Source organism: Alligator mississippiensis, chromosome 5 (assembly GCF_030867095.1).
Source record: "Alligator mississippiensis isolate rAllMis1 chromosome 5, rAllMis1, whole genome shotgun sequence".
Lineage (NCBI taxonomy): Eukaryota > Metazoa > Chordata > Crocodylia > Alligatoridae > Alligator > Alligator mississippiensis.
Window position 1 is genome coordinate 66,091,343 of NC_081828.1, and position 13,331 is coordinate 66,104,673.

General features: G+C 40.6%; 1 protein-coding gene across 3 annotated transcripts in view; it reads right to left on the reverse strand.

Annotated features, from left to right (window-relative positions):
• The window catches only part of DENND1B (DENN domain containing 1B), a 290,895-nt gene that overhangs the window by 43,453 nt on the left and 234,111 nt on the right, over window positions 1-13,331 (reverse strand). For all 3 annotated transcript variants that reach the window (XM_019491193.2, XM_014602934.3, XM_059728432.1), the window contains one exon: window positions 7,391-7,492. In XM_019491193.2, coding sequence (XP_019346738.1) covers window positions 7,391-7,492 — 102 coding nt within the window. The remainder of the gene's footprint in view (window positions 1-7,390; window positions 7,493-13,331) is intronic.

Genomic DNA, 13,331 nt, shown 5'->3' on the forward strand with positions numbered 1-13,331 from the left:
TTTTTGGGGAAAGTTATGAATTCATTCCATGCCACAAACCAACATATGATTTATAGACATACTCATCATTTGGTAAATTGTATCAACAGAAAACTGAGAGGTTGACTTCGAACCGTCAGTGCAAGGATTAGTCTAATAAGACATTTAATATAAATACTGCCAGATATAACTGTTAAGAAAAAAAATGGAGAATCTACTTGAAAGAAGATAGTTACTTATTTCTGAGTACTAAAAAGGGAGAGTAAGGTAGTTCTTTTAAAAGTACTACATAGTAGAAATGGTAGGTAATGTTAACATCACACATTTACATATGGTGATCCTTTTTGTCCATAGTCTTCAAAGATAAAAAATCTGGTCTTTTTATTTAGGTAGCAGAAGCTCCTACTTTTGGATGCAGAGGGTACATCCAGACAAACCCACATACATGTGCACCAGAGCATGTGTGCAGGCACGTTCCCCAGGGACAACTAGCAGTGGCACAAATATGTGCCATTGCTAGTTGTCCCTGGGGAATGCACATTCCTGCTTGTGGAGATGCACCCAGAGAGTCTATTTTTGGTGCTCACTGCTAGAAAAAAAAAAATCATTCCAAGACCACTCCTATAGTTGGTTCTTAGTTTTTCAGTAGAAGACATATAAAACTTGCACAGTTAAATAATTTTGTCATACGAGAATATAGATGAAGTTCCCTGCAGAGTATTGTGTGGCACCCCTTGCAGGAAATGGCCAATGACCTCTGAATGATCCAACCAATTCTGTTGGTTGTGCAGGAGACAAAAATCCTAAAAGTCAATTAAAAGTAAATTTCTGGTGAGCGGGGAGTGTGCGAGTAGGACAGAGGGAACATAATAAGTTCACACAATGAGTTGGTTTGATGAGTGAAACTCTCATGCAATTATGTCATTAAAGCAGCAGAAGCAGGCCACAGCTGTAAAGTAGGGAGCTAGGTGCATCAATACAGCTTTATAAAACAGTGACTGGAGCTTCTGGGATGGGTGAAGCATGCAGTTACTCTTATGCACTGGTCTGGAGCACCAGACTCTTTTGACATATGCATATGTTGTACACTCTGGTCTCCTCTTTCTTTGCCAGACTTACAGGTAGCTCCCTTGGATGCTCCAGGGAGATTTGGGAGATGTTTCCCCTGGCATGACAAGTAGATATATGTGTACTACCCCTTGTGCACTCAGATTGATTTCTAGGTAGACACAGCAACATGCACTGTTTTCTGTTGCACGGCTCTTCTGCATGGGTTAAAGCTGCTGAGCAGTGTGCTTTCTTCTTCTGAACAATTCACCGATAGAAAAAACTGTTGTAATCCTGATGGGGTTTTGTTGCACCAAGAAAGGAAAATACACACCAAAGTACTGAAATAATAAACAGGCATGCAAAAAAATGCATCAGAATGATGAAGAAAAGGTCCATAGCATAGGCAATTTACCGAAACGGCTAATGTCAGGGGAAAGAATGAAAAGGACATAATCAGTGGCTAGACAGAGGGCATTAAATCCCAGTCACATCCCAGATGAGAGTCAAGAAGCAACCGACAGAAGTATTTGGACTACAGCATTTAAACCTCAGAGACACCTGATCTGTCTGTCCTCTTCCCTGCTACTGCTGTCTTCCTAGAGTCAAAATTCTGAAAAAGCTGAGGGAGTCTCACATAACCGAGCTAACATCCAAGATGGAGAAAGCTGGTGGACTACACTTTTAGAGAATGCAAGTTACAGAAATGAAAAGCATACACTGCAATAAAACTAATTCAAAATACAGGGAAGCATTAGCTATTCAGTTACAAATGGGCTGTATGACAGAAGCAAGAAAATGTATGAATAAAATTATAGTAACAATTATGCACATGAAATAAGTATAGAACAGTAAACACAATGACTTGGCTCTCATCTGCATTAAATCCCTTGACTTTTGGAGAAAGTGCAACATGCCACTTACCTATTAAACCTCAAATTATTTAAATTTAAATAATTTGCAATATTTTTTAATATCTTTTTTATATACTTTTCCTTTTAATGCCACATCTATTCTCATTTTCTAGTCAACTGTTTGGTCTCAATGCTAGGGAAAATATCATAATATAGGATATAGTAGAAATTATGTTTGGTAAACTGTATATACCTTTGTGAATCTTCAGGCTTGTACAGATATTTCCTAAGAATGGATGTTGATATTTTTATCCAAAATAAAATTCAATAAATAATGTTTAATGTGCTAAACAAATAGCTAATTTTCAGTCTTCTAACATCAGGTTTAACAAAAGTATTGCAATGTCCTCTGAATTAAAAAAACAGGTTGCTTAGGACTGGAAAAAATCAGCATCTAGCTATCAAACATTAAAATGCCAGTCCCCAGGCTGAAAAAAGCAGTAGAGACAAAAGGAATAACACAACTATTAAATCTAAGATAATACATGCTCTTCAGCCTGAAGGTAAAATTGTCATACCTGAATTATTTATTAAAAATAAGGACCTGTTCCCAGGTACAAAGCCTCATTTAATGAAATAAAATCCCTTTTAAGAATTGAACAATAAAGCTAGCTTGGTTTAAAAATTGAAAAGTCTTTAATGGGTCTAGGGAAAAGCTAAAAGTCCAGTCAGCAAACGTACTATAAAGAAGAGCATCAAGCGCTTTTAGGGCTATGAAGTTTATTATATAGAGAGTTCTTTCAGTTTAAAAATAATGCCAAGTCAATGGAGAAATAATGGCCACATTCTGCACTGCAAAAAGATTCTATAAAATGGCTACACTGAGGTCCCATTGATTTCCATTATACAGGCATTGGTCTTCTAGAGATACTATGAAGAAACAACATGAAAAAAATTAAAGCATCTTTAAACGTCAGTTCAATTTGATCTGGGACCAGAAACACTGAAACCAATGAATCATAACTGTGCGTTCACAGTACAGAATCACTTCAGGGCAAAGTTAAGGTTGTTAATAGGGCCTGCACTGTAGTGGGAGTTGAAAGAGCCATTTAATGGTGCTTGATTTAGCTTCTCTCCAGGGACAATACACTACACTGAAGCAATGGAGCCACTAAGAAGTACCATTGACTTTGGTGGCAGGGCATGGATTTCTGTTGGACAAAAGCCGCCTTGTCTTTTCCAACTGATTAAGTAAAGATCACATTCCACAACTGGTTCAATTCCCTGGTGGCATGATCACCTTCATGTATGCCCACTTCCAGAATGTTCTAGAATCTGCCAATGATGGTAGCAGATATAGAGCCTGCATGTAATTTACGTAAAGAAATGCATTAAAAAACCAGGCACCCCAACCTGGTTGTCTAGGCTGCATTTACATATTATTTTTTGCTATTAAAGATGCTCATTATCAGGAAACAAACACGCTCAACTTAGCTTTTAAAACACAAACAACCTTGATAGCAGCCCAGTTGTCATGGGGGAACTGATGAAGAAGAGGCAGCTTGGGTTGTGGATTAGAGAAGTACGAGGAACCACAAAATATCAAAGTTAAAGGAAAGGCCCTGTGTTTATTATTAAAAACAGCACCAATATACTAACCTGAGGATACAGTCCAATCATAATTCAAATATTTCAGCATATGTAAGATATCTATTAATGCCTCTGGGGGCTGAAGGTTTTTAATGCTAGTTTTAAAAGCCGAATAACAATGTTCAAATGTTGTATAACTTGTTCTCTGACTGGTCTTGTTCTAGACATTTAATAATGTGTAAAATATCTCTGTAATGCTGGATATAAATGTACCCATTTTTAATACAGAATTAAAAAATCCTACATCCAGTAATTTTTCCTTATTTATTATGGCAATACAACCGCAAAGAAGCCAACATATTAGTTAAGCATGAACTGCCATATCTGAACCCACTGGAGTCAGCCTTAAGCACACCAGGATTTTTTTTAGAAGTTCTCTCACCCTGCCCTTAGGAAGTTTTCCTATTTTTTTTCTCAGTGTTTTGTCGAACACCACAACTATATAAGGAAATGGAAAGGAGGGTGAAGAAAAAGAGCAGGAGATCGTGTCATGGAAAGAAGCATTTAACAAATTTAGTTGAAGCTAGTCACATTGTGGGAAGACTACAATTAAAGTTATTATTGCTCTGTGCAGCTCCTCCTTAAAACAGCAATTTAGGCTCATCCAGGCTCAATAAAGTATAACCTAACGAATATGGATATCAAAAATCTGGAATTCTTGAAAATACGGCACTTAAAAAAAATATGCTACAGCAGGATATGGAAGTGGAAAATTGCACGTGGCAGTGGCCACTACCTCCACCACCCTGCATTGCTGCTCCACGTCTGGCTGCTGTTCCGGGACTGGCCACAGACGGGGAAGCTTGCACGTGGCGGCTGCTGCCTCCAACCACCATTCCATTCCACTCCACGTGCAGCCACCGCTCCGGGACCAGCTGCTGCTTCCTTCCACCTCCCCCTCCCCCTCCCCCCCGTTGGGCTGCTGCTCTGGTTTCAAAAATCCAGAATTTTCAAATTTCAGCAGGTGCTTGGTACTGAGCATGCTAGATTTATGAGGTTATACTGTATTGAGAAGGAGTGAAAGAGAGTAAACAAAAGCTCCGAGGTGCCTTACACGTTGGGCAGGGGAAGTCAGGAGAAGAAAAGCAGCCGGCAGCAACAGACAGGGAAAGTGAAAGCAAGCAACACTTAACAGCATGGAGGGCCGGTGGGGCTGCAGCTGGAGACCGGAAGGGAAGAAAAGCAATCACCACACTTCCAGAGCAACATCTCACTCTGGATTGGAGAAGGGAGGCTGCTCAGAGGTATTTCTGGCCCCAGAGAAGGGCAGAGCGGGGTCGATTCCCTGCAAGCCGCAGAGAGAGGAGCGGCTGAGCAACCCGGCAGGCAAGTGTTGCGAAACCTGCCGAGAAACATTGGGTATGGATCTTGAGAAGGAGGCAGGTGGAGGCCTGCACACTCAAGGCTTCTGATAATCCCTGGAGCGGAGTGACAGCTGAGGATCCGGGGGAGAGGCCACAAGAATTGCTGTTTTGAGGTTAGAGCCTCGTTGCACATAGGAGAGATTGGGACTGTGAATGCTCACAAGTAAGCCAGGGCAGGATTGTGAAAATCAGTGACTGGATTAACTGCGCTTTTTTGTTGTGATTTGGACATGACAGCCTGACCCCAAGTGAAGGGGATATGGACTGAGTCTGACAGAGAGACTGAGAGCAGTTGGGTTTTGCTTTTCTCTTTTTTTTAGATATTTGAGTACAGGCCAGGGCCAGCCCTGGAAAGGTGCATGCCTAACTAAAGCTGACGGTCACCCTGGTGGCTGAGGGTGGAACAATTGACCAACAGGCAGCATTAAGATCTGGCTGCAGAGAACTATGAGTGCCATCTGGAGGGGCTAGGGTGGGGTAAAAGGGAGGTTTGGAGCCCCACAGAAGAAAACAGGGATTGAGACTGGGTAGGATCACCTTGGGCATTACCTCCTAGCAATATAACATCACCAAAGTCATGGCAGGTGAGAAACATAAGACCAACTTCCTGGCAGACCAGGTGATCTGAAGCCAAGGTTCACCCTGTCACCGCCTGTAGGAAAACAAGCTCAGGGCAGTAGCAGCAAGCCCTACAACACCTACAGTCATCACATGTATATATATATAAGGTGACCATATCTCCAGGTTTAGCTGAGACAGTCCTGGATTTGAGGTTGGTCTCAGCTGACTGCTGAGATTTATAATGGGCACCCCGAAAATATAGGGGTGCAAAGGCACAGTCTGGCTAGGAGTGCTTTGCAAGTAGGCAGGCAGGCACCACGCCACCCTGCCTTGCCTCCAGGGACTTGTGAGAGCATAAGATGGAGAGGCAGTGTCCCAGATGTCCTCAGTTTCCTTATGGTCAACCTAAATATATAGATTCTCCGGTTTCTATTTGATAACTCTTGAAGCCAGGAAGGTACTTAGCTGGATGAAGCCTTGACTTTATAAATTTCTCTTTATAAAATTCTCTATTCTGTGAATTCTGTCAAAGCTATAAATACAGTTAAAATCCAATCTATAAATCAAATGAAATCTCCATCTGATAGAGTGTTAGATGCTTAGGTCTTTTGCCAATAAATCAGTACTGAAGAGATCCCTGAAGCTGAGAGCTCCTTGCTTTTTTCTCTTCAGAAGAGTTGTTAACTTGTTCTGGAGAGAGATGCATCTGATTGTGATGGAGACACAACAGCACTGGCACAGTTCTTGGTTCACTCAAACAATACTCTTGGGTTAGAGGTGATATCTTTTATTAGACCAACAAAATAGTAGCAAAAAAATTCCTTTCTTAGCAACTTTTTTGATCCAAACACCCTTCTTCAGGCTGAGGAGAATGCAAAGATTGTAAGAGTTCTCCCAGGTAGAAAAGAAACTTCATTTTGCACAGGGGATATAGAGGGTGGGAGTTTTTTCCCCATGGTTATTTAGAGTCCCTTTGTGAAAGAGTTGATCTCTGATAAGCTGAGTGGGCATGCTTCATCCCTGGAGGTGTCCAGTTTTAGTCAGGGAGGTAAAAAAATTCCTCTTTCTTGGTTAGCAGTGAAGTTTACATTTCCAAATGACTAAAACATGGTATCTTCCATGTTTCAGGGATATACCAAATGTCTCTATATTTCTTATACAGACATGGCTGCAACATATACCCCTTTGTACACTCAGTGGAGTTAAACATTTGTTATTCCCATTCTTTTTTACATTTCCAACTGATCTTCTTGAGTGCTTTCAAATACTGATGCCCCCTCAACATGTACAGGTAAAGGCGTTATTGGATTTAATGTGTGATCCATACAATTGCACCTTCTGCCATGCCACATATGGCACATGGCAGGAGGCATGATTGTGGGATCATGCATTAGATCCAAATCACGCCTTCTTGCCAGCATAGGGATAACCCAATCCTGTGCTCCCTCTGCACTGGCAAGAAGCAAGTTCCCAGCTATAGGGACCAGGCACAGCCGAAATTGAGAGACCATCAGGTGCAGGACTCTCAGTTCAGCTAGGTGTGCAGTACAGCTGGCACCAAGCACCGTGTGGGTCCAGGGGTTTCATACATCCCTGAGTATTGCTCTCTAAGATCCAGGGGTTTGCAACTGGGCAGAATGAATTCCTGCGGCTGGGAGCCCTGTCAGTTGATTGGGCTCCCAGGCACAGAAGAGACCCTGCTACACATAAAAATTAAAGCTTAATAGCAACCAGCTATAAAAGTTAGTACACATTTTTTTAGGTCTAACTGTATGGCTGATTGGAGCTTTTTATTGCGTCATTGCTACTTCGCACGTGTAGTGGTCTTAATGTAACTGCGCAATTAATCAGTTAATCGTATGATACCTGTAACATGTAGAAGGGGCCTGATAGATGCAGAGAGGAGAGCACATATGCCATCTTATCATATCCTACCTGTTTAAAAAGTTGAAGATTCACTGCAGTTTCCAGGAACTGCTTAACAGCACTGGAACGATGCTTCACAAAACTGTCCTCGCAGAAAGTGATAGGCTCTCCCTAAATTTAAACAAAGTGAGTTAGAGGGTAACTCTTATGTATTGGTTCATTTAGAATTTCCCACTATCATTTTTTCTCCTTAAAAGCTAGTATATACAGTTACTTCCCTTTAAAACACATTTGTACTTCTGGAATCTCAAATAAAAGTAGGGAGAGACAAGAAGAAAAGATACTGTAAAGACAAAAATGAGACTATCTTCATACATTTTGATTCTGAATTTGCTTACTTTATGCATCTCAAATACAATACAATATTGCTCTGATTTAGTGGCAGACAAATCTAGAGTAGCAGTAACCAGACATTGTGAGCATATTGCAAAATGTCATGAATAATCACCAAAATATTTTTATATTTGTTGTGCTTACTATAACAACACTGATATGTACACAGTTAATCTGCTTAAACAGAGAAGTGAAAGAATTACTATTTTCTTTCAATAATTTCATTATCTGTTTCACCTAAAAACTATGTTATAATAAAGCTCAGAAAAAACAGAAGTAGGAGGCCAGAGAAAATTTTAATGCAGCAAAATGTTTGGCTTATGAGGAAAATCTTAAAGATCTGTGTATGGAACTGAGAAACTACGGCAAAAGCATTTAGGGAAATAACCAGATAAATGCATACAGTATTTACTGGAAACTAGTCGCAGCTGACAGTTTAACCAGATTCAGAGAGGGATCAGACACATTTTTGGAGGAAAAGAAAATCAGTAGCTATTGAGCATGGGAGTTAGGGATATATCCTCTGAATTAGAATGTTCTATACCTTAAATGCTGGTGACTGCAAGTGAGAGAGGAACAATGGAAAAAGCGCCTGGTCCTACCCAATTCACTGTCCCTTTCAGCATCCTCTCTTTGCCAGTATGTGACACAGGCCTGTTTGATGTGCCAAAAGATCATGGGCTTAGGCCCATCACAGAAAACTGTAAGCCTCCTTTAATAAGGGAGGCCACTGGGGATATAACTACTGAGTACAGGGGACAAATAAAGAGAAAACATGGAAGGGAATAAGACCACAGGTTAAAAACAAGGGATCCAGAGGGGGGCACTATGCAGACCACATCAGCCAGTCCCCACTGCCCCCCAGAATGAGTTGAAGGAGTCTGTGGATGATGACCTGTGAAACTCTGCCTTCTTCCTGGTCTGGTAGATGGCTACTTTGGGCAGAGCCAGGAGGAAGTTGACCAGGATGTCCCAGGAATTGGTGGGGCCACGGATGGGGAGTGCATAACAGAAGACGTATGGGGAGAGGTGCACTGAGAACCTCAGAAGATGGTCCTGGAGGAGGCAGAAAAGGGGCTGCAACTTGCCACACTCAACACACATATGTGCCAGAACCTCCCTCTGTTGAGAAAAGTGGCAGGTGTCGCGATGTAAGCAGAATATCGGGTCCAATATGTAATATAAGAAGCCACATCTGAGCTAACTAGTAGAACATTTTATTACCACAGTATTTTACACATTGTGAAGTGTCAGGATTGGGTAAAAGACGCCTCAGGCACTGAGAAGAAAAAGGATCAAAGTCAACCAGCTTTTGGATCCTTACAATAATGAAAGAGAGAAACCTTTCAGACAAACTACTAGCCACTTTAAGACAAATTTATGCCCATGATGACTCCCTCCTCCTGTTTCTAACCCTATTACCTCCAGCAACCTCAGGTGCTACTTTACATACGTTCTCCCATAATTCTAGTTTATGGTGCAGTTTAATGCCTCAGGATAATCAGAACGTGTTTCCCCAGGTTGATTTATGTCAACATATTATTTTGTCCAAAAGTAGCCCTAACTCAGGGAGTTGTTATCCCTTACATAGTGAGCCCCACATATGTTGATCTGTGTTAGTGCTAGCTGGAGTTTGGAGCAGTCACACATTCATGCCATCAGAAGCCTGGAGGACTGAAGGGTAAGAATTGCCCCCGCCTCAATTCCTGGCTTCCACCCTGCCCTGGGATTCCTCCCCCCACCCCCACATCCTTTCCCATTCAGGTTATAACCCTTCAGCGTGGCAGTAGCGGCGCAGGCGGGTTAACCTTTCCCTGCCTGCTCCCTTGGATAGACAATGCAGGCAGGCACAAGTAAGTGGGGGGGGGGGGCAATAAGCAAGGATTTTGGGTGCTGGGGAGGGCAGTGGATCTGATAGGGTTCAGTGGGGAAGGACGGCAGGTGTGGTGTTTACACAAGGGCACAGCCTAGAGTGGCTACATCTTAGTGCAACACAAGCTGGGTAATGTGGATCAAAGATAATCCTGCCCTGGAGTGGCATAACTCTGAACTGCATAATGAGCGCTTAAAACTAGTTTCAGGCGTTAATGTGTGGACAATCCTGGTATTAAGAGCCCCCCAAATTACTGTGTAACAAGACCTTAGCTTCAAATGATCTTTATGTGTTATATTTATTTTACATGGTTAAAATGTTACCTAAGAAATAGTACACTGAAGCCACTGTCATGTCATTTTAATACCTTGTTTTGATATTACCAAGAACTTCCTCCTCAATTTTTCACTTGCATCTTGACTTTTCAAAAGACTAGAAACTCATCTCTCGAGTCCCAGGTCAATGAAGTATGTGCAAATATGTGTAAGCCCAACCCTAAATCAGTAAAGTGCATGCTTATTGTTAAGTCTCGCTAAAATCCCTGGTGCTTAAATTCTCTGCTGTATCTTAGAACGTAGAGAACACAACACGCCTAAAAAGCTCATTAACCTTACCTAGGCACGTGCAGATGTTCAGTTTCTACCAGGCACCGAGAGCCACGCGCAGGGAGCAGCATCCCCCCTGCATGCTTCTCATTTTGGAGTCCCCAGTGTGAGAAGTGGCCAAGGGACTTTGCCTGACTACTCCAGCCCCCACCCCTGGTCTGGGAGGCTTGGCACAGCCCATTTTTTCCCTGGACAAGATCATCCCTTCTCAGGGAGACACAAGGAGCAAGGGAGAGGCATATGGTTATAGACTGAAAGTCTGTATTATTCCCTCTCCCAAAATAATTCTTAGCAGTGGAAATTTTACATTGCAAGGAATGAGCATTTGTACATGGCCTTAGACAGCATAAGCCTCCCCTCCTTTATGGGGAAGGTAAAATGCTTTTCATGGTCATTGTTATTTTGTTGGCATCAGCTTTCAAGACACAGAGACTAATATTAAAGTTACTTCAGCTAATCTGTACAGGCTGTAGCAAGTGTTGACTCTGAATGAACAACATACCAAATACCTTAAAAAAACTATTGTACCTCAAATCCTTCAGTCTCTTTGTTCCACTTGTTACTGAACACCTTCCAATTGCCATATACCCTTCTGATGGCTGAGGGCTTCTCAGAGAAGTCATCACAATTACTAAGATAGCTGAAGGGCTCATATTAAGATGTAAATGACTAATATATTTTTTTTAAAAGTCTTTTAATTAGTTCCTCTGTTAGTGCAACAGATTTCAAGTTGCATGCTTCGAGATCTACCTATTTAGAATTATTTTTCTTTGAGGAAATGGCCTATAACAGTTTTATGCTTTTTTTTCCTGGTAGAGGTGTTGACATTGAGTCAGCTTTTAGTAAGTGCTTCTTTCTTCTTTTTAAAATAATTGCGCCTAGAAATTTTCAGAGAGACATATTTTGTAAATGAATAAGCAACTTATATGAAAACAGAACACCTCCTATGATGTAACCCATGCATTAGGGAAAACACCACAGAATCTGAAATAAAGAAAATAATGATTTTCAAATACTGGGTTTTGAAAATATGACTAAGCCATGTCTCCTACGATGGAAAGTAACAGGAATGGGAAAATGGTGCAAAGAAACTTCCCCTTTCCAATACATTCCTTTATAAGAGTCTAGCTCCCAGCATAAGGGAATGCATATGGCATAGGAGGAATTAGGAGTATTACAAAGTTTTACAGAAACTTTGGGTGTTGTTCTCTCCAGCACCCATGAACACACAATATTTCTAGTTAGCACTACTTAGTAATGAATCTACATCCCCCCTTAACTGCCCAATTTTGATTTATAAGCAGCATAACGGTGCCATAAGATTTAGACTTTAACGCTGCTTGCAGAAGTGAAAAAAACTAAAACAGTGCTTTACTTTAAGTTTGGCATGCCCCTGTGCTGAGCACGGCGCATTGCGTTAGTTTGACCTGAATCACCCAATGTCTATATAGATCACATGCTTCAGGGGGGCTTTTTGGCACTTTGATCTAATAGCTGATCGAATCAGCTTTTAGATAAAAGTGCCAAAAAGCCCCGCTGAAGCATGTGATCTTACCGATGCTGAGGAGCCAGGCTAAACTAATGCACTTCCTCTTCCAGTAAAGCGCTGTTGTTGTTTTTTCATGTCTGTCAGCGGCCCAAGGTACTACCCTTCTTTACCTTCTGCCTGACTTCAGACTAACACTGTTAACCACCTTCCTATTCTATAACTGTAATTTTATTTAAAATGGAATCAGATTACATTAAAAAGCAGGTCTTTAAGAATATATTATGGTGATATTATTCCCATCTATTTAAGCAGCCTTGCTTTAAAAGGTTCAGTAGTTTGAAAACCTCTACCCAACTCAAGAGATTTAATTTAGGAATTCTGCCAAAACCAGCATCTATTGCCCCACTGCATCTCCATCTAAAAATTTAACTTGTACTGCAGAGTTTTTCAAGCCCAAATGTCTCATATTTTATCTGTTCAGCTATTCTGATTAATACCAAATTGTTTTAGGGGTAACCCTGACATTCTTTACAAATGGTTTCATCATTGCAAACATAAAGGACTCAGAAGATTTTTATTGAAAATACTGGAGTGACTTACTAAATATAAATAAAAATAGCTCAGTAGGTTTTCTGAAACATATTTGTAATGTAGATTTGGTTTTAGCTACAATTGAATAAATTCAGTCCCTGAATTTTGGAGGGATGCTCCACTGATATTTAACCACTGCACAATCTAATAGCCCTTTAGTATTGATCTACAATGTACTTTCAAAGCAAGTTCGATCTAAACCCAGTAGGGATCCCATACTGAAAAGTAGACAGCTAATACCCAGACCAAACGATCTATGCCCAAACAAGATATCCTTTTAACAACAGTTGCTATAGAATTTTTTTCCCCTTTCATGGGTTGCTGCACACAGCAGGAATCTGTTCTCTAAGCTGCATTCACATTTTAAGTAATTTATTTCTACACACTCAGAATACCTGAGTTAAACATGAAACATTAAACTAAAACTGTGACTTATTAAAAGTAAAATCAATCTAGATTAGCAGTAATATTTTGCCTTCTAAATCTGAAAATATGTATTCAGAACAATAAATACACATTTCAATTCCTTACTTTAGATGTATTGCACTCGATTTCCTTTATCTAACAAGAAGTTACATTTGTAACAGACATTATGTATTGTTAATATAAGGCCTCTCTAACATATTTAATTCAGGTTTGATGTATAGTACCTCTATCTTGGTTACATTATGAGAGCATGGGGTCAGCTCAACTCTGTATCATTAAACAAACACCAAGTGTTTAAAGATGGTAAGATAATTAATATTACCAGAAGAAAATACTAGTTTCTGACATTAAAATAACATCGTAGCAGTTATAGAAATAGATAACAACTAAGAAGAAAAGACAGCTTTATTGCTGTCCCTACTTGGACAGGTCTTAATAAAATTTACAAACAAATGGTTGAGTTTAATGGTCTCTAGCTACTGTACTGACCTAATGCAAAATCTAAAAGGCCTGCTAGCCACACTAGTCACAGATCAACTCTACTGAAGACCCTACCAGACCAAGATCTGTAGCCAGTGATAACCCTTAGTATAATGCTCAAGCTACAATTCCTACTTGGATGGTAGGGTGGCA